Source organism: Eretmochelys imbricata, chromosome 9, assembly GCF_965152235.1.
Source record: "Eretmochelys imbricata isolate rEreImb1 chromosome 9, rEreImb1.hap1, whole genome shotgun sequence".
Lineage (NCBI taxonomy): Eukaryota > Metazoa > Chordata > Testudines > Cheloniidae > Eretmochelys > Eretmochelys imbricata.
The window spans coordinates 47,192,233-47,213,913 of record NC_135580.1 but is presented as its reverse complement, the minus strand read 5'-3'; the positions used below and the strand labels follow the sequence as shown (position 1 = coordinate 47,213,913).

Here is a 21,681-nt window from a genome sequence, read left to right as displayed (position 1 = left end):
TGCTGGAAATGGCCCAACTTGATGATCACTTTAGATAAGCTATTACCAGCAGGAGAGTGGGGTGGGAGGAGGTATTGTTTCATGGTCTCTGTGTATATATAATGTCTTCTGCAGTTGCCACAGTATGCATCCGATGAAGTGAGCTGTAGCTCACGAAAGCTCATGCTCAAATAAATTGGTTAGTCTCTAAGGTGCCACAAGTACTCCTTTTCTTTTTGCGAATACAGACTAACACGGCTGTTACTCTGAAATTTTCATTAATCTTTGTCTTGTTTGATTTGGGTGTCTAAGTGGAGGCCTGAGGCTGGGTACTTTAAGGGAACTGTGTTACTGACTTCTGAGTAACCAGTGAGGTAATAAAGAAGCTGTTTTACGCTGGCTTGGTAAATCTAAGTATTGGAATATCCACCAGTTTTGGGAATTGTCTGCCCCATTCTTTGCAGTTCACCCTAATTGAGTGACCTCAGCTGGCTCCCCTGGGAATCCAGTCAGCTGATTGGCACAGCAAGCCTGGGAAGGAAGAGAAGTGGAGCGGTGGCACGCTTGTGGGAGGAGGTGGAGGTGAGCTGGGGCGGGGGGCCGCAGCAAGTAAAGGGGGGGTGCAGAGGAACAGCTTGCGGTAACACGAATTCGGATATAATGCGGTAAAGCAACCCTGCTCCATGGAGTGCTGCTTTACCAAGTTACATCCGAATTCGCGTTATTATCGGACTGCATTATATCAGGGTAGAGGTGTAGTTTAGATATTTTTGGATGTTTACTAAATTTTCAAATATATTAATTCCAATCATCATCAGCATGGAAGCATGTCCTCTGGAATGGCAACTGAAGCACGGAAGGGGTGTATGAATGTTTAGCATATCTGTCATGTAAATATCTTGCAATACTGGCTACAAAAGTGCCATGCGAACGCCTCTTCTTACTTTCAGGTGACACTGTAAATAAGAAGCAGGCAGCAGTATCTCCCATCAATTTAAACAAACTTGTTTGTCTGAGTGAGTGGATGATGAAGAAGTAGGACTGAGTGGACCTGTAGACTCTAAAGTTTTACATTGTTTTATTTGTAAATGCAGTTTGTTTGTACATAATTCTAAATTTGTAAGTTAAACTTTCAAGATAAAGAGATTGCACTACAGTATTTGTATTAGGTGAACTGAAAAATTTTTTTTTTTTTTGCTTTTATAATGCAAATATTTGCAATCACCAATAAATATAAAGTAAGCACTGTGCACTTGTATTCTGTGCTATAATTGAAATCAATATTGAAAATGTAGAAAAACCATCCAAAAATATTTATTAAATTTTGATTAGTATTCTATTGTTATAAGTGCAATTAATCGTGATTAATTTTTGAGTTAATCATGTGAGTTAACTGCAATTAACTGACAGCCCTAAAATTAAGATATCATAACAAGTGACTGAAATTTGATTACTTGAGCAGGGAAGAGATTTTCAGATGGTTTAAGTCTCTTTTTGTCTTCTTTGCTAACACTTCTTTAAGTCCAAGACCTAATGAACATTTGAGGAAAAGGATAACTTCATTAAAGGTTCAATACATCATCCCTTCAGTTAAGTTGTTAGAGCTCACAATAAACATCCCTGAGATTCCCAAGAAACCTTACAGCAAAATCCCTTAAGAGCAGACATACCAAACACAACACAAGCATAAATAATATTAAAAGAAAACAAAAACTCTTACAGGCCTCCTTGATCAATCCAAAATATATTGAAAAGAAGACAAACTTAATATAAAACTTTGCAGGTCATAATTAAAATCCCCCTTCATTCTGCCTTTTGCACGTAGCTAATGGACATCTCAGCTGTCCCAGTGGCAGCCCCTGATCCCTGAGCTGTTGAACCAGCTCAATTTCTACAACCGTCTTAAAGCTTGTAGCAGACACACTGATTCAGGTGCGGGGGGGCGGGGCGGGGCGGGGTGGGGGGCGGCTGGGCGCCGGCCGCAGGACTCAGCTCTGAGAACTACAGCCCTCCCCTAGTCCTACGCCCTTCCGTGACGCTAGGAAAAGTCACGTGACTAGTCGTCTCATGTGACAACGTAATCTCCCCGCCGGTCGAGCTCTGTGGAGACGCCCAGTAACCCGGATGTGGCTGCGCTTCCTTGAGGGCAGCGAAGAGCGACGGGTCCCATTAGCGCTGCCGTTCAGATCCGGGTCTTTCCCCGCCTGTTGCTACCCTCCCCCTCCGAGATGGCGGAGCTGAACCGGCAGTTGCAGGAGTACCTCGCTCAGTCGAAGGCCGGCCCCAGCCCAGCAGTCCCGAGCGCCTCGCGGCCGACGCCGGATGCAGCTGACGCCGGAGGGGGGACGTGGCTGGGCCGGCTGAGCCCCTTCTCCGCAGGCCGCTCCTCCTCCTCGCCGGCTGCCGGCTCGTGGCCCTGGGCGGCCGAGCCGGACCCCTGGCTGCCGGGGCTCTCGCGCTGGCAGCGGCTGGTGGGGAGCGGCCTGTGCCTGTTGCTGGCCGCGCTCTGCTTCGGCCTGGCCGCGCTCTACGCGCCGCTGCTGCTGCTCCGCGCCCGCAAGTTCGCGCTGCTCTGGTCGCTGGGCTCGGCCTTCGCTCTGGGCGCCGCCGGCTTCCTGCGGGGGCCGAGCCGCCTCCTGAGGGAGCCCAGCCGCGGCTCCGTGCTCTACCTCGGCGCCCTGGCCGGCACCCTCTACGCCGCGCTCGGCCTGCGCAGCACCCTGCTCACCGCGCTCGGGGCCGCCGCCCAACTCGCCGCCATCGCCGGCTGCCTGCTCGCCCTGCTGCCCGGGGGCCCCGCCGGCCTGCGCTACCTCGGCGGCCTCCTGGGCGGCTTCGTGCGCCGCCGCGTCTCCAAAAGCCTGCCCGTGTGAGGGCGCGGGGCGGCGTGCGCCGAGCAGCCCCCGATGCGGGGTGAGCGCTGCGGACCCCGCCCCATCCCCGGGCTGGATCTTCGCTGCTGTCCCATGGGGCCGGTCGCCCGTCTCGGCTGCCCAGCAGGGCAGACGCGGCTCTCTGGCTGGGCAACGGCCTTTCTGAATACAGGGCCTTGGGCCAGCAGCAGCGCGGCCCCGGCTCGCACGGCTGCCTCCGAGGGACATGCGGCTCCGAGTCCCTAGCGGGGCGTGGGTGTCCTGTTGCTCGGGGGGGGCAGGGGGTTACTGAGCGACAAAGCCGGGGCGGTTCTTCCCCTCCCCCCCGGTCCTGGTCCTATTGAAGGCAAGTTTTTCCTGCACAACCGGTGCGCTGTGGTGAGGGAGGAGGTACCTGGGAGCTGCGCTCTGTGCATGCGCCTCCTGAGGACGCGGACCTGTACAAAGACACTTGGCTGTAAGGCGCAGAAGCTACTTGGGAAAGTTCAGGAAAAACGACTCGAACTTGACAGTTAATGTGGACAACAGACAAGAAACCGACCAAAGGAGGGAAGATTTTTGCTTCTCCAAGGACCAGTGTTAATGGAGCTGTGGAACAATTTTTCTCCCTACCTATGAACAGTGCAACTAAAATCCTAAAGCTGCAACTGTGACTATATGTTGTTGTTGGTTTGTTTTGTTATTTTACTGTATTCATGTGTAACATTTTTTTGTGCCATCATTCCCAGTCCTATATCAGTATAGGCTTTGCCTTATCAGTGCAAAATGAACTTTGTAGCAGTATCCTGGAGTCTGTGTCCTGTTATGGGTGATAGGATGATCAGATTCCTACATAAAGTGTAGGACCACAGGGCTGATATTCACACTTTGAAGTGGCCTGTAAGAATACAGAGCCAAGCATATTGTCTATACTAAACTCTACCCATAGTATAATGCTTTTGTTATACTCCAGAGCCTTGCAGGATTCACTCCAGCTTGGGATGTACTGATGCCAGGTGCCTCCTAAAAACATCTGTTCTGTATAGATGGGTGTATCTATAGAGCTCCTGTTTTCGGAGCTTATTTACGGATGTTTGTTTTTAGCAATTTGAATTCTATGTAGATGTCCAATAATTTGGGGTGGGAGTTGGACTTTTTTTGTGTATATACTGTAATGAGTAATCTCTTTATTTTTCCCTATTGTGTTTTAATGTAATGCTACTTCAGATAGCACTACTCAGAGTGCACTAAGGAACCTTTTATGTACCTTAGCAGGGTCTGTGAGACCTGTTTAATACACAGCATATGTACTTTAGAAATCACACACCTGTAGTCTGCATTACTGCTGTGTTGACTAGCCCTTGAACACAAGTTAACCATATCCTGTATTGATTGGATAAATACTGACTTTTTTTTGTAGCAGGGGTTTTATTAGTTAAAACCTAAAATCAGAAGCTGTAGGTATATTACCACAAATGTTGTTTTGTGACATCTTTGCAATTGTAATCTGATATAAAGAGTCAAAATGTAGTGATCAAATGTAATTGCAGTAATCTTGGACTGGCTTATGATAGTCCAGTGAATGTTTAGATACCCATTCTATTTAACTGTCTTTTAAAAAAAAAAAAATCAACTGGTAACCTTCAAAATATTGAAAACAACATCCTTTAATAAGTAGCATTCATAGAGGTTGTGGATCACAGTCATATCCTTTGACAAGCAAGGGTATACCTCTTATGCTTTCACTCTTTTCATGATTCCCTACATATCATAAGAAATTTCAGTCAAATCATAGAGATCATTTTAGTTCTTTGCAGAATGGTGCTACACTAGCTTTTGCCTCCAGAACTGCAGGGTCAGTCCCTGAAGTCCTTGCTCAAGCAAACTCCCTAGCCCCTTGGTTCTAGGAGTTGGGCAGTTAGTGCTTATTTAGCAGTGATGTTTGTAGCCTGACCTTGAGAAATAGATTGGCTAGTAGAGGCTGGGCATATTGCAGAAAACATGCTTGAGTATTATTGGATGCTACTTAGGAAGAGATTATCTTAATCTATTTAATATTTGCACAGAACTAAAGTAAATGAATGCTTAATTTAGCAAATTTTGTACAATATTTATAATTTTAATAAAATACATTTTTATACCAAAAGTGTTAATCTAGACATAAGCAGGTCTAGTTTTTTTTTTTTTTTAAACAGCACTGAATCTGTCTTCCTGTTTACTTTCACAGCAATATTTGGATTTAGGTCAGTGTAATATCAGATCGGTGTGAGACTGCTTCTAAACTAAACCTAGGTTAAAGTTCTTGGATGAGATTAAATTTTTTAAAAAGTAGGCTAAAACATTTAGGGCAAAAGCTTAGTAAATCTCTCATACAGCTCTGTTAAAGGGTCTTATATAGAAGATGACAGAATCCTCCCACTACCAAAGGTTGGCCACAAGAATCTCCAACCACTAATCTTCCGAGGCTACAGGGTCACAGCAGAGCATAGTTCTATAACTAGCTATGGTTGGCCTAGTTCTGCCTCTTGGACATTTTCTTCCCCTCAAAAGCAGCAGAGCTCTTGTGGCTCTTCTGCATTATGGATTAAAGATATTACCCTAAAGTTAACAAGAGTTTGTGTACCAATTGTGATCATATCAACATGACTTGTCTTAAGGGAGCTCAAAGTTTTACTTTAGAATATAGGTTTTGGTCCTCTTAATTATATAAAGAAGGCTTGAATTTTTTAACATTTCTTATGTGTTTTCCCATTGTTGGGCTCAGATGTATGGAGTGAGCTTCCCAGACCTTAACTAATGATAGAGGGGCTTCTGAGGGCATGGCTACACTTGCAGATGTAGAGCGCTTTGAGTTAAACCTGGCTTCGGAGAGCGCAGTAGGGAAAGCGCTTCAGTCTGTCCACACTGACAGCTGCAAGCGCACTGATGTGGCCACATTTGCAGCGGCATTGGGAGCAGTGCATCATGGGCAGCTATCCCACAGCGCACCTCTTCCCATTCTGGCGCTGGGGCTTGTGGGAAGGGGGCAGGGGGTACAGGGCATTCTGGGTCCTCTCCCAACACCCCGTGATGCATCGGTTCGCATCCCAGTAATCCCTGTACTTTTGTCCACGTTTGGTGCCATCTTTCAACATTTTTTGTACTGGGTCCTCTGTCTTCCCTTTCAGTCTGTGGGAATGGAGCCCGAACTGCTGAGGAGTATGCTGATGAGTCTTGCCAGCACGTCACGTTTGGCAGTCAAGTTATTCCTTATGATCCAAAGTGACAGTGAGGGCTCAGATGATACTGACTCAAGTAACACACATGACACTAGTTTCCTTGTGGCATTCACGGACATGCTCACCATCTGTGGAACGCTGCTTTTGGGCTCACAAAACAAGCACGGAGTGGTAGGATCACATCGTCATCCAAGTCTGGGATGACGAGCAGTGGCTGCAGAACTTTTGGATGAGAAAAGCCACTTTCATAGGACTGTGTGATGAACTTGCCCCCACCCTGTGGCGCCAGGACACGAGATTGAGAGCTGCCCTGATGGTGGAGAAGTGGGTGGCTATTGCAGTCTGGACGCTGGCAACTCCAGGCAGCTATTGGTCAGTCACTAAGCAGTTTAGAATGGGAAAGTCACCCACTGGAATCATGTTGATGCAAGTTTGTGGGGCCGTTAATTGCATCCTGCTCAGAAAACCCGTGACTCTGGATAGTGTTCATGACATTGTGGCTGGCTTTGCACAAATGGGTTTCCCTAACTGCGGAGGGGCGATAGATGGCACGCATATTCCAATTGCGGCACCAGCACACCTAGCCTCCAAGTACGTTCATTGGAAGGAGTATTTCTCTATGGTTCTTCAGGCACTTGTGGATCACTGTGGGCGTTTCATTGACATTAACGTAGGCTGGCCCAGAAAGGTGCGTGATACATGCATCTTTCAGAACACTGAGCCGTTCAGGAAGCTGCAAGCCGGGATTTTTTTCCCAGATCAGAAGATCACCATAGGGGACGTCAAAATGCCCATTGTGATCCTTGGAGACACCGTTTACCCTTTAATGCTGGGGATCATGAAACCCTCCACAGGGAGCCTTGACAGCAGCAAGGAGCGGTTCAACAACAGGCTGAGCTGGTGCAGAATGACACGGGAGTGTGCTTTTGGCCATTTAAAGGGTTGCTGGCACTCTCTGTATGGGAAGCTGGACCTGGCTGATGACAGCATCCCTGCAGTTATATCCGCGTGCTGTACCCTCCATAACATTTGTGAAGGGAAGGGTGAACAATTCACACAGACATGGAACTCTGAGGGTCAACACCACCTGGAGGCTGAATTTGAACAGCCAGAGAGCAGGGCTATTACAGGGGCCCAGCGTGGGGCTGCAAGGAATAGGTATGCCTTGAGGGAGCAATTTGAGGCTGAAAGCAACCAGTAATGGCTGGTGCCCTGAATGGGAGTAAAGTGCAGGGGTTCCAAGGTTAGTAGGAATCTCTGGGTGCTACGCTGACTTGCAGTGCCTGTTTCTTTCCTGGGCTAAAGTATCTTTTACTTTATGCAATAATAAAGAATGTTTTCAAAGCCAAAAAATCCATTTATTGAAAAGAAACAACTGCTTGGGAAACAGAAAGGGAAAGGGGATGGGGTAGGGAACGGTACAATCACAGATTTGCCTATGTCCTGTTATCATCCTCGGCCTCCCTGTCTGGAGTGCTGTGCAATGAGTGCTGCGCTTTAGGATGGCTATACTGCATGGTGATGGGGGTTGAGTGCAGTGGGTAAGGGTCGTAGTTTTCAGGGCTGGGTGGTGAAGCTACATGTGTTGGAGACAGCTGGTGGTGATAAGAACCCGGATGTTGGGGAAAGTGGGTTGGAGGTGACATAGGGGCACAAGGGAAAGAGTTTTGGGAAAAGGGCTACAGGGGCAGGGGGGAATGGTAGTGCTCTGCCTGCATGGCTATGAGAGCCTGGATAGAGTCCGCTTGGCGCTCCATTATGCTTATCAGCCGATCTGTGCTTTGCTGCCGGAGCACTGCGTTTTTGTGCCGGCGCTCTTCATTCTGCTGGTGGACCCTTCTTTCGCTGTCCCGCCGCTCCTGCACTGTTTGATTTTCATTATTTGAATGCTGCATTACTTCATGCAATATGTCTTCCTTGCTTCTATGTGGCCTCTTTCTGATTCTTTGGAGTCTTTCGGTCGGTGATAACACAGACGGCTGAGATCTCACGGTTGCATCTGTAAAGGCAAAATGCAACACTTAACAGAGGCAGCATTGTTCACACCAGGCAGAGCAATGATTCCCCCATATTTAAGGACAAGTACAGTCTACACAATAGCATAATTTGCCCGTCCCAAAGCGAACGCACATAACCCACGGGAGCCCCAAAATGGTGAGTAAGCACAGGGTCAGGCGTGACTGATTGTTTCATGGCTGTACTGTCTTCTGGGTTTCTGTGTCTTGGGGAGAGCCAACAGCAGCAGGGGGCCCCTATACTGAACGCTGTCCCCACATTTTCCACAGGAGTTCGTCCTGGAAGATATCTTGCTGCTGAGGGTGACCTGGGAAGCAAGGGAGGGTCTTCTACTGCAATGCAGCTTCCACCCTGGCCCATATGCAGCTTACCTGTGTCCAGATATAGTCTCCCTGCCCCTCACGTCACAGTGGCACAGTCAAGTTGTCCCAGTAAGGCTAAGGACCACAGTGGCTCTCCCGAGAAACCAGCGCAAGTGCATTGTCTAAGTTCTGGATGAGACCTTTGAAGAGATCACTGGGGCCGATTACCACAATGTGAGAGCGCACATCAACGCCCTATTCTGCATCTAGGCATGCATGCTGCCCTAACCCTCCATGCCCCAAGAGCCCACACCGAATAACTTCTTCCCAAAATAAAAGCTGCTTACCGGGAACCTCCTCTGGTGTTTGTCCTTCCCCAAGCACTGGCTGCCGCAACTGGCTACCTTCCTCCTGGCTTGAGAACAGCTACTGGCTGCATGCATCTAGGGATTCCACGGTGTCTTCCTCTGCCTCAGTACCCTTGCTCCCACTTTGCTTCTCCTCCTCCTGCCTGGGCTCTGAAGTGTCCATGGTGGTCCTCGGAATGGAGGTGGGGTCACCCCCAAGTATCGTGTCCAGCTCTTTGTAGAAACGGCAGGTTGCAGGGGCAGCACAGGAATGGCTGCCTCCTGGGCTTTGTGGTAGGCATTCAGCAGCTCCTTCACTTTAATCCTGCACTGCAGTGCATCCAGGTCATGGCCCCTTTCCATCATGTCCCTTGATATCTGCCCAAAGGTATCGTAATTCCTACACCTGGTGTGCAGCTGGGACTGGACAGCTTCCTCCCCCCAAACACTGATGAGGTCCAGCACCTTGCCACTGCTTCATACTGGGGATTGCCTGGCATGTGGAGGCATGGTCACCTGGAAAGATTTGCTGAGAGCACTCCATGCCTGGCTGACCGAACAGGAAGGGGATTTTCTAAATTCCCAGAAAATTTTAAGGGTGGGTCTGATGGTTGGTCACCTGAGGGCAGGGCAGTAGAGTTCAAAGTGATGACCAGAGTGGCTAGAACAGGCATTGTGGGACACTTCTGGAGGCCGATTAGAGCGCACTAACAGACCCAGGGCGTCCACCCTGGCACCACAGCGCTCCAGCGGGGGCACACAAAACTTATTCCACACGCTGAGGTGGAGTACCAGGAGCACTCTAGCCGCGGAGTCAAGAGAGCTCTACGTGCCTGGGTAATGTGGACAGGTAGTGAGCTAGTGCGCCCAGGGCTCCTTTTATGCGCTCTAACTCGCAAGTGTAGCCACGCCCTGAGTTTCTCTTTTCTTCTAGCTGTTTGAATTCCAATATTTATCTTCCGCATTATTACATCCTAACACAACTAGGATCTGCTTTGAGCTACAGAAATTAATTTACACAGATAAGCTAGAACCTTCATCAGAAGTCCCCATATAAAAATTTAACCTTTTCTTTCAAGCAAGAAGCCACTAGCCTGTATCAAGTGTGTCTCGGAAGAGTCTGCTAAACTGTTCTGTGCATGTCATTTCCTTAGGGCCACTTCTCTCTTCGGCCATAGTATAATAAACTTTATAAGCTTACTACTTTAAACATTCTGGAGCATTTCTTATGTCACTGTATTTGCAATAAAACAATTAGGCAGTGTTCCTATTCACTACCATGTGACTCAGTCCAAACCATTCTGTACAATAGAAGCATATATCTGAAGACTACAGCTGCTGAGAGCAGGAATGTGAAGATCATAGCAATTCTCCATTATCCATGCTTTGGTCTGTTTAAATAGAGTTCCTACAAATATCTTAAACCTTTCTTATACATAACCCAATTAGACCATGGTAGATGGCTTGGCAAAATGAGTGGGTGAAGGAGTGGCTGCCACAGCCCACACTCACATAGCAAGGATCAATTTACTCTTTCCTTAAGATTCCTTAAACAAGCTCCCTCCACGCTACACTTGCTTTTCCTTAATGTACTATTTACCCTAGATGGAACTGTTGATGAAGAGGCTTGTAAAAAAAAGAATTACTAATGGTATTTTGATCATCTTTTTCATATTTGCACTATCAGCCACTCCCACACTTGATCTTGTTTCTTAATGCTATGGGTGGGAAGCTTGATCCCAGGAAGAGGCTAGCTCTATGTAATACTAATTTCTTAAATGAGGTTTAGGGTTTACTTAGGTAGCTATCTTAGAAATACTTTAGACAGACATCCTGGTGGATGAAGCCAGATAATCTCATATGTTATGGTGATAACTGAAACACCATAATTTGTAAACAACTTTATTATGAAATGCAAATAATTCAATGGAATAAACAATTAATTGTAATGTTGCAGTGGCACTAAACAAAATCCTGTGGAGAATACTAAAAAAAAAAAATTCTTTAAAATCAGGGTGGCTCAATGGTTTGCCCTTTATAAATGTTCAGAATGCAACAGCTTGTAGTTTAGTGGCCATTCCTCATTTCTCTGTAGCGTGTTGTGTACTACAGTTCTGAAAAAATTAAATACATCCCTGTTAATCAAGCTGCTGAATTTCTATCGCTTATGGTATAAAATTAATGCCATGGAGAACAAAGGACAGATCCCTTTGCAAGGCTTGAATCAATGAGGGTTAGCAGGAGCAGATGAAGACTGAATGTGCAAACTGTATTAGGACTCTTGCTCATATGATCTATAGTTCAAAAGAAGCTTTTCACAGCATTCCACATATGTCCTTTAAGGAAGGTAGGAGAGGGAGCATTGGTGTGGTTTGGGGTTTTTTGTGTGTGTATGTATGTATGCACTGGACTCAACTTCATCACAACAGATAACATTATTTAATAGCACATGAATGTTGCTAAAGGTGTAAAAATAAAAATTCTCAAAACATGATAAACCCCAAACTGATTGTATTAAGGCATTAGGAACTGAACTGTAGAGACTTCTAGAGCTAGTCCTATGGTGCCATGTACTTGACACATGGACATTCTATAGAAGATGGGGGGTTTTGTAGTTTCGTTGAGAGTAAAGATAAAGAATCACACACTGCACTGAATTTTTTTGTTAATTTTTGCGCAAATTACATTCTGTATTCATACAAAAACAACTTTTTTTCTGACAAACTGTACATATAGAAACAAGTTTCCATCTGGATGTGAACTGAAATCTGTGGAGGTGCTCCATGTCTCACAACACTAAAAAAAATTCCAGCTTTTATCTTTACAAAACAATGCAGGTAAAAGGTGAGGAGAAAGAGGTGGAGAGGATGAAATAGAAAGCCAGCTACCATGTTGCTGCTAGCAGCAGTCGCTTGATCTTAGGAGAAGATCCTTGTTAGGAACTAATGCACATTCAGTTATCCCAGTTAAGAGTCCAGATTTGCGGAGTTGCAGCAGTACTTTCTCTTGAGTCCACAATAGGTGTCTATTTAAATACTGTCCAATAAGGAGTGGGAATCATCCAGTCATAGCCTCTTCTATCGGCCCCTTCCACCACCCCTGGATGCTCCTCGCCTTGACTGGCCAGAGTTCATGTTACTTCCTCTTCCCCAATTACTTCCACTCCTCCCTCCTCTGGAAGGGTTACTGCCTCCTGCAGGGCCTCCAAAACCTTCATCTCTGTGGAATCCATCATGATGGTCTCCCTCCAAAGAGCTAGACCTCCCAGACTTTGGCACTCTCTGTGAAGGTCCTGAGCTTCCTCGTCCTAAAATGGGAGAACATTTAGTTTTAGATTTTATCGTTTACCCATCCCTCTCAGGCTTTTGAGGGTTGTCCCAGGCTTAGACAAGTGTTTGGGCTCAATTCCCCTATGATACAATCCCTCAGATTATACAGAATGTGAAATTTGACATACTGGTCTCCAATTTTACATCTCTTCCCTCAGCACATAATTTTTCCTACCACATACAGATTTCATATCAATATGACAGTCCTTGAGAGGGGCAGCTAACAAGGCAATTCCTCTGGAGCTAAAGTACTGCCACACCTCATTGATCAGCAAGGACCTTGTTAAATAAGAGAACACTGGGAAATGGAGTGCACAGGCTCACAAACACTTGAGAGACCCTGAATAAAAGTATTCAAATCCAGATTCTCTCACTTGGCAGCAGTCCTATTTTGACCTGGTTTTGCACACTTCTCATTCTAAATAGGGTGTTGCCTAAACCCAGTAACAGCATCTGTTCAACCATTCGGGGTGGTAATGAAGGGAATTAGAGTAGTGTCCCTGAAAGAGGTTTATCCTTCTTTAGCCAGTTCTGAGAGGGTGCAGTTGAGAGATACTATAGTCTACTGTGGGACGTAAGCATGACCTGCATCTTCTCCTGTTCCCAGGAAAGAGGACTGTCTGTTCCTCACAGCTCACTTTAGATATGACACCAAAGGCAAGAGAAAAACAGGACTCTTTCCCAAAACAGCAGGGGTAGTAATTTGAGGAAAAAATCCTTTGCCCACCTATCCCCTTAGCTAAGGCATAACTAAATATTTTTATTCCACTTTAACAAAAACTTTTGAGAGGCACAGCATGGTTGGTTCTGTACAAAACAGGAAAACATGATTCCTGTCTCAAAGCGTTTACAACAGTGTTAGATAAATTCATCTTCAAATGACCTGCCCACCACAAGACTAATGGCAGCAGGGCCTGCATTTGAAAAGGCATTACTCAAATTTTCTTTATCAAACTAAACCTTAGTTCTGCTTTAGCACCTTGGCCTGCATGAGGAATTCTGCAGAAGTGCACTCTGTGAAAATAGTATAAAGCTATGTGAAGTTCTCAGTACCAGTTAGTTACCCCTTACCTTTGCCTCTCTCCTCTGGAGGTGCACCTGGAGCTTCCATTTCTCTGTGATCAGATGTCCCTGGTCCATCGTGCCAGGGACGTTTGCGTGGTGGCAGTGAGGCCATGTCCATACCCTGAAGTGAGGAAGAACGCTCTCGGCTGGCGGGAGACTGTCCATCATGAGGAGGGTGATCCTGACGGGAACCTGACCAGGAGGAGAAAAGACAAAGTCATGAGTAACATGCAGCTGATGGGCACAAGGAATCTAACATTCTTCCTCTGTGTAAAAAGAGACCAAAATAAACGTATATGCTTTCTACATTCTTTAGCAATTTCACACATGGCAAGGACATGTCTCTTACTGCCCTTGTTCAGAAAACACATGAACCAGTTCTTAACTTTTCAGAGTATCTGCTCTTTAAGGTGCACATATATACCTCCGTTCAATATTTCTAAAGATACCCCAAGAAAAAAATATATAATTAACAGACAAATAACTGCATCTTTATAGATGAATGAATGTATGAGTAGAAGGAAAGATAAACGTGTGCTGTCATAGAACACCAGACTAGTTGCAATTTCATATTTGTGGCAGAAAGACCAGGTGGTAGGAAACATGTGATGTGAAGTGAGCACATAAACTGAATTTAAACAAATGAGGGAATCAGGTTGAAAAGGAAGATTCTAAGGGCATATCTTCGCTCCCAACGTTAAAGCACTGCTGTGTAGTTGTGGCACAGTGCTAGGAGAAAGCGCTCCCAGCGCTTTAAAAAAACCCACCTTCACGAGGGGAGTTAGGTACCCGTGCTGGGAGCACGGCTCCCAGCGCTGGTGCATTGTCTACACTGGCACCTTACAGCGCTGAAACTTGCAGCGCTCAGGGGGATGTTTTTTCACACCCCTGAGCGAGAAAGTTGCAGCGCTGTAAAGTGCCAGTGTAGATAAGGCCTAAGGCAGAAGGGGCAGTGGACAGGCTTAAAAATATTCCTTTCAAACAAAAACATCCTCAAATTTTAAAGAGGCAAAAATCAAGCACTGCTCAAGTCAGGACAGAACGCTCCAGAATGCCATTCTGGCACTTTTTTAGGGAGCTGGAATGATGTTCTGGTACTTCAGATAGTTGTAAAGTAAACCAATAATTATTCATGCTAAAAATATTGGAAAATGACCGCTAAAGCATGTGATGTTGTGGCTTGTCAAAATCATGTGTTCTGGCACTTCTTTTTTTAGGATTTGAGCACTGAAATCCAGGTGTGCAACTTTTCCTTCACTTGAGATTTGTATCATGATTTTTCCATTAGTTTTCTATGAAGTTCCAGTTGCAAGTTTCAACCTCATCGTGAATCCCCATTCATATTGTTTTGTTTAATCAACACTACCACCAATTCTGAAGTCAATAAACTGTCTACCATCATTGCAGCTGATAAACATTATCCAGTGGATAGGGAAGGTACCCCCAGTGATCCAGCTTCAGAAAAAGATTATCCTAGTATTAATACATGCCCAAAACATATGATCTGACAAAAAGACAAATGCACCAGCCATTCTATAACTGAATGAGGTCTAAAAGGATGATTGTGACAGGCAATATGGAATGGGCTCTATTGTAATGACTGGAAGATAGTTAATGTAACACCAATATTTAAGAAGGGCTCTAGAGGTGATCCTGGCAATTACAGACTGGTAAGTCTAACATCAGTACCGGGCAAATTAGTTGAAACAATTTTATTCTTTACTGTCAGACACAAAGAAGAGCATAAATTGTTGCGCAAAAGTCAACATGGTTTCTGTAAAGGGAGATCATGTCTTACTAATCTAATAGAGTTCTTTGAGGGGGTCAACAAACATGTGGACAAGGGGGATCCAGTGGACACAGTGTACTTGGATTTCCAGAAAGCCTTTGACACCCTCACCAAAGGTTCTTATGTAAATTAAGTTGTCATGGGATAAGAGGGAAGATCCTTTCATGGATTGAGAACTGGTTAAAAGACAGGGAACAAAGGGTAGGAATAAATGGTAAATTTTCGGAACGGAGAGGGGTAACTAGTGGTATTCCCCAAGGGTCAGTCCTAGGACCAATCCTATTCAACTTATTCATAAATGATCTGGAGAAAGGGGTAAACAGTGAGGTGGCAAAGTTTGCAGACGATACTAAACTGCTCAAAATAGTTAAGACCAAAGCAGACTGTGAAGAACTTCAAAAAGATCTCATAAAACTAAGTGATTGGGCAACAAAATGGCAAATGAAATTTAATGTGGATAAATGTAAAGTAATGCACATTGGGAAAAATAACCCCAACTATATATACAGTATGATGGGAGCTAATTTAGCTACAAGAAAAGGAGTACTTGTGGCACCTTAGAGACTAACCAATTTATTTGAGCATGAGCTTTCGTGAGCTACAGCTCACTTCATCGGATGCATACCGTGGAAACCGCAGTAGACAGTATATACACACAGAGACCATGAAACAATACCCCCTCCCACCACACTGTCCTGCTGGTAATAGCTTATCTAAAGTGATCATCAAGTTGGGCCATTTCCAGCACAAATCCAGGTTTTCTCACCCTCCGCCCCCCTCCCCCCCCAACTCACTCTCCTGCTGGTAATAGCCCATCCAAAGTGACCACTCTCTTCACAATGTGTATGATAATCAAGGTGGGTCATTTCCAGCACAAATCCAGGTTCTCTCACTCCCTCTCCCCCCTCCAAAAACCACACACACAAACTCACTCTCCTGCTGGTAATAGCTTATCAAAAGTGACCACTCTCCCTACAATGTGCATGATAATCAAGGTGGGCCATTTCCAGCACAAATCCAGGTTTTCTCACCCCCCCACCCCCATACACACACAAACTCACTCTCCTGCTGGTAACAGCTTATCTAAAGTGATCATTAAGTTGGGCCATTTCCAGCACAAATCCAGGTTTTCTCACCCTCCGCCCCCCCCACAAACTCACTCTCCTGCTGGTAATAGCCCATCCAAAGTGACCACTCTCTTCACAATGTGTATGATAATCAAGGTGGGTCATTTCCTGCAAAATCCAGGTTCTCTCACCCCCTCACCCCCCTCCAAAAACCACACACACAAACTCAATCTGAAACCTGTCAATTTAGCTACAACTAATCAGGAGAAAGATCTTGGAGTCACCGTGGATAGTTCTGTGAAGATGTCCACGCAGTGTGCGGTGGCAGTCAAAAAAGCAAATGGGATGTTAGGAATCATTAAAAAAGGGATAGAGAATAAGACGGAGAATATCTTATTGCCCTTATATAAATCCATGGTATGCCCACATCTTGAATACTGCCTACAGATGTGGTCCCCTCATCTCAAAAAAGACATACTGGCATTAGAAAAGGTTCAGAAAAGGGAACTAAAATGATTAGGGGTTTGGAACGGGTCCCATATGAGGAAAGATTAAAGAGGCTAGGACTTTTCAGCTTGGAAAAGAGGAGACTAAGAGGGGGGATATGATAGAGGTATATAAAATCATGAGTGGTGTGGAGAAAGTGAATAAGGAAAAGTTATTTACTTGTTCCCATAATGTAAGAACTAGGGGCCACCAAATGAAATTAATGGGTAGCAGGTTTAAAACAAATAAAAGGAAGTTCTTCTTCACTCAGCGCACAGTCAACCTGTGGAACTCCTTGCCTGAGGAGGTTGTGAAGGCTAGGACTATCATAGGGTTTAAAAGAGAACTGGATAAATTCATGGGGATTAAAAGTCCATTAATGGGTATTAGCCAGGATGGGTAAGGAATGGTGTCCCTAGCCTCTGTTTGTCAGAGGGTGGAGATGGATGGCAGGGGAGAGATCACTTGATCATTACCTGTTAGGTTCACTCCCTCTGGGGCACCTGGCATTGGCCACTGTCGGTAGACAGGATACGGGGCTGGATGGACCTTTGGTCTGACCCAGTATGGCCATTATGATGTTCTTATGTACTTCAAACTAAACTCAGAACTCAAGGGACAGAGGGAGGCCAAGTTCAGTCTTTGATGGGACAGCTGCATATAGAGTCCATTACATGTTGAATAACTTTGGAAAACAGAAAAAGTAGCATCGTGTTGCTAATGGGGAAGGACTGAAGGAGAATGATCAACAGAATGAGAGATGATAGAACTGTTCTGTAAATTCCTGCTTTAAGTAACAGCTATATAAGAGTAGTTACCAGCCATTTTCTAAAGACAGTGTCTAAAGATTTCCATCACTGGAAATGATGATTGGATATTTTTCCAGTTCAAACAAATTAATTAAAGATAGTTCTACAGCCTGTGTTATACAGGAGGTCAGACTAGACAATCACAATGGTAATACCCCAGTTTTCACCTGGTTCTCTGTTTCCATCCCAGGATTCTGGTTTCCGCCCTCCTTCAAAGCGGGGAAACTCATCTGGAGTGGGAAGTAGACCCTTTCGGCCTCCTGCAAAGTAAGAAACATAGGACATGAGACACTGTACTCATTAACTATATTAACAACTTCTGCGCTATCATCACTGACTTTCACATGGGTTTCAGTTTGGAAGAATGTTCACTTACCTCTTGGAGTACCTCGACCTCGCCCCCGACCACCATGATCTCTTCCTCTTGAGTTCTCATCTGACGAGTTAAAATTATCTTCTGGCCCAAAGTCTTCCGGACCAGGAAAACTATCCCTTCCCCTGGGTCCCCGCCCCTCATGTCTTGAGGGTGCTCCTCTTCTAAAGCTGCAAGAAAGAACACGGTACAAACGTGGTTTTTATGCAGAATTTAATCACTAATGAACTAAAGGGTCATTTTCAATTTAATAATTAAACTTGTGTCTGAAATGTTTACCTACTATTGTTACAACACCTATAATTATTAGCACTGGAAGAGATTAGTTGGGAAAAAAAACTTCTTGTTTACTTTGTGCTTATTCATTTTCATTGTTTCCCCTCTTCAATTTCCTCCTGTTGTTTGTTCAGACTTTCACATAGGAACAAGGGAGAGAAAAACACTGGACTAGACTTCAGGTAGACATTGTCCATTTAATGAAAAATGAAAGGTTAGGGAGGGATGGTGGGTGTGGGTAAGGAGCGTTTCAAGTTCAGGGCCCCCTCCCTTTTTTTTTCCATCTGGGATAAGTGAAATTCCTAAAAATGTGATGTGCTGGCACTTGTATTTTTTTAAAAAGCCATTTCCTTAGTAATGAAACCACAAGTAAAAATACAAGTAACAAGAGAGAGTCATTCCATGGCTAGACAGAAGAATTTTAATTCCTGAATTTTACTCAATTTGGTTTCTTCGGCTGGCATAAAATTATCTTAAATTTATACAGCACCTTTTATCCCAAAGGGTCTCTGTAAGATTTACAAATTTAGCAACTGATTCTGGAGTGCAGCCACCTCTGTGGTGATGGCAACTGTTTAACAGTGCATAGCAATATACTGCAACATGAAGAACAGTTTATTCAGTTGAAATACTGGGGGATTTAGCCTGGCAGAATATAGTTATCCAAAATCATTTTGGTCAGGGCAGTGAAGTAACACTTCCTTGTAAGACGTACCAGGGGATCTTTAATGACCTGATGTGATCAGGACTTTGGTTTACATCTTATCTTAAAGAAGCACAATCACCATGCTGAGATATTAATTCAGAATTTCTTCAGAGAGAAGAGTGTCTCCTACTGCACCACTTCTTGTGGAATCTAGAGAGTCTTATCTAGACACTAGATAATTTTGCAAAAACAATGAGGAGTCCTTGTGGCACCTTAGAGACTAACAAATTTATTTGAGCATAAGTTTTCGTGGGCTACAGCCCACTTCATCAGACGCATGGAGTGGAAATTTTGGTATTTACAACTCCTGGAATGTATGTAAAACACTGTGTCCTTGCACAAAGGTGTTTGTAATGTTTCGCACGTCTAAGTACAATTCCAACAGAGTGCACCAGCTCAGTTTGTTGTAACTGTTTCAGTGCACACCAGCTCAGAATAGCTTCTGTACCAGCATAAATGAAAAGTTTAGGTGGTGCAGCTACTCTAGGTTCAATTAGTGCTCACACTGCAGTTCCACAATACTCCTGGCCACCCTACTGTGACTGCTCTGACAACTCAGAGCATTGTCTCTGTCCACTGGTTCACACCCTTCCACCCCATCCCAATTCCATACCAGCCAAACTGCAGCAGAGGTGGTACTCAGACTGTCTTGGCTTTGTGCAACATCCCCTTCCCCCATCTCATTAAAGACACAGTGCATCCTATTACAAGCAAAGCTTTAAATACTTTTATTTAGGATTTTAACAACAGTAACCTTATAATTACAAATTTAAATATTTGTAACAGTAGTCATAACACAATACAATATTTTTGAACTTGGTGATACATTTTTTTTAAATTAACACAATAGATCTCCACCTGCTGGAAAAGACAAACACAATACAGAGATGAGGAAGCTGTGCCTGGATAGGTACAGCAGTGGTTGAAGGGAGTTCTGCGCATGGACAATGAACTATTTTACAGTAATTTAGATTATTAGGGCAGACAAACTGAACAGTTTCAGGAACAAATGGTTCCATAACATTTAGCAATACTATTTAACCTTGGAACAGCACAGTTCTCTAATGTAGACCAATCCTAAGTGTTCTTTAGAGGGTCTCCCATTTAAATACTGACTAGGTTGTCTGAAGCTGTTTAGCTTGTGAGTTCTTGTGATCACAAGACAAGGTCCTATGACAGCCAGGATCAATGCCTTACTTCCTGTTTTTCAAGCAATTTAATGGCCAAAGAATTCAGTTTGGAGTTCTATCATCACTATGCTGGACACAGTCATAGCCCTTAATTTGGGCTCATAAACACCCTTTTTCAAATCACAGTCACATATGAAACCCTGACTGGTGTAAGGCTCAGTTTCTGTCTGACAAGTCTCAAATCTTCTTTCATGAGACACAGGAACTTAATTTACAGAACTACACACTGTGCAAAATAACAGGAAAAAAATAGGCAAGTCTCTGCAGCAGAAGCATCATGTTGATGTGCACAAGTGGAGTAGGAACAGGACACAGATGAAAGGACAGAAAATCAGAGAGAGAGAGAGAGAGAGAGAAAGAGAGAAACACATACATACCACTCATACATAATCAAACCAATTATGGTGTTTAAACTCAAAACTAAGTGGAATGAGTGGTTTGGAATTCTTGGGATCACCCCATAAAATCTCCAGTATTTAATGTCTATTTCATCCCTTCACTTGCTCAAATAATTTAAGTTTGCTAATCATAATACTTCTTACAGTTCTATGATGATTGTCTCTAACCAATCTACCTGTAAAACTGCTCTCTTATTTTGATCCCTGGTACTGTGACAATAGAACCTTTCCCACTTCAAAGGTCAAACTTACAGGTCTGCAGTTTCCTCGACTCTTCTCTTGAGGCCTTTTTAAAATCAGAATGACACATTAGCTTCTTCCCAGTTCCCCGACCTTACTTCCAACAAAGGGTTAAAAAAACCCAGCTACAACTATAGTTTAATTTAGTCTGCTGCCTCTTTCAGAATTCTGTGATTTAGACCATTCAGCTCTGGAGTTCTCTGTTTTTAGTTACTCTAATTTATCTTTAAAGGTGTTCAGAGGTTACCTTTGTTTAATTATTGTTCATTTCTTTTCATACTCCTCACACAATAGGAAGGTACATCTTACAAGTTAGGTAGCAAGTAGCTAAAGGGAGAGATGTATAGATGTAAAGTAAAAGGAATCTAAGAAAATTATTTAAAAAGCCAACTAAAAGAGAGGATTGTACATTATGTGAAGAAAACAATAAGTTTTTACAAATATATATATGTGTATATATACATATGCAGTAGGTTAATGAGAGGTTTAAATCCTGGAAGCCAAATTCTGCTCTCAATTACACTAATGTAAATGTGGAGTAACTTCAATGTCAGTGAACTTCACAGACGTTTAAGGAGTTACTCCATATTTAGTGATTAACTAGAAGCAAAACTTTTCCCTTTGAGGTTTACTCAGGGCAACTTGGTGAGTGATGAGATGACTATTGCTAGGAAACTAGATTATTTCTGTTTGTGTTTTTCAACTGGTAGTGAGAAAGAAATATGTCAGAAAGCGAAATAAGACTTCTAAGAGCAAAAACATGAGAAAATAGTCTTGACAGTCCAACAGAGGGCGTATCCACCCCTTGTACTTGATAGTAGGCTCACTGTTCCTGCTCCCTAACTGTATATTTCATCTCACTCAGATATACTCTGTACTCATGCTGTAGTTTGTGATTGGAGGCAAAGTATCAATCTCCATATCTAGTGTTCAAAAGTTTGTCGCTTTAATATGGAAATCTCTGACTTTCCAGTTTCCTGTTCACTCTTGTCAATATGATCTCAAATCTTCGGTCTGCATCACCCGATCTTCTCTACAGATTTCCTCCCTTCTCTTTACTTACTGTATACAGGCACTGAAGCTGTTGTGTGCAATGACCTTTTTCAAGTTCTCTTCTATTACTGAATGATTTTATGGACTCTATACTCAGGTACATTAGAGTTTTCATTTCCTTATTGGTTTCCAGTTTATAAATCTGAAATAGATAGACTCCTTATGAAAAGGAAACCAGGCAGGAAG

The 21,681-nt window shown here is 44.0% G+C and overlaps 2 protein-coding genes across 8 annotated transcripts in view; one reads left to right on the top strand and one right to left on the bottom strand.

Moving 5' to 3' along the window:
- The first annotated feature begins 1,955 nt into the window (after positions 1 to 1,955).
- Positions 1,956 to 4,361, top strand: SFT2D3 (SFT2 domain containing 3). Its single transcript, XM_077826472.1, has one exon. It carries the CDS (start codon positions 2,208 to 2,210, stop codon positions 2,850 to 2,852), a length of 645 nt encoding a protein of 214 aa, XP_077682598.1. The 5' UTR covers positions 1,956 to 2,207; the 3' UTR covers positions 2,853 to 4,361.
- Positions 4,362 to 11,362: 7,001 nt separating this feature from the next.
- The window catches only part of WDR33 (WD repeat domain 33), a 104,134-nt gene continuing 93,815 nt past the window's right edge, over positions 11,363 to 21,681 (bottom strand). For 6 of the 7 annotated variants that reach the window (XM_077825494.1, XM_077825495.1, XM_077825498.1 and 3 more), the window contains 4 exons: positions 17,636 to 17,802; positions 17,427 to 17,519; positions 13,115 to 13,300; positions 11,363 to 12,021 (listed from right to left, as the gene is read on the bottom strand). In XM_077825494.1, coding sequence (XP_077681620.1) covers positions 11,792 to 12,021; positions 13,115 to 13,300; positions 17,427 to 17,519; positions 17,636 to 17,802 — 676 coding nt within the window. In that variant the 3' untranslated portion in view covers positions 11,363 to 11,791. Of the gene's footprint in view, positions 12,022 to 13,114; positions 13,301 to 17,426; positions 17,520 to 17,635; positions 17,803 to 19,366; positions 21,638 to 21,681 lie in introns of those variants that run through there. The other variant, XM_077825501.1, reaches the window with a different exon arrangement.

Excerpts from the sequence above, each read along its gene's own strand:
- SFT2D3 (XM_077826472.1), top strand. The coding sequence starts at position 2,208 with ATGGCGGAGCTGAACCGGCAGTTGCAGGAGTACCTCGCTCAGTCGAAG.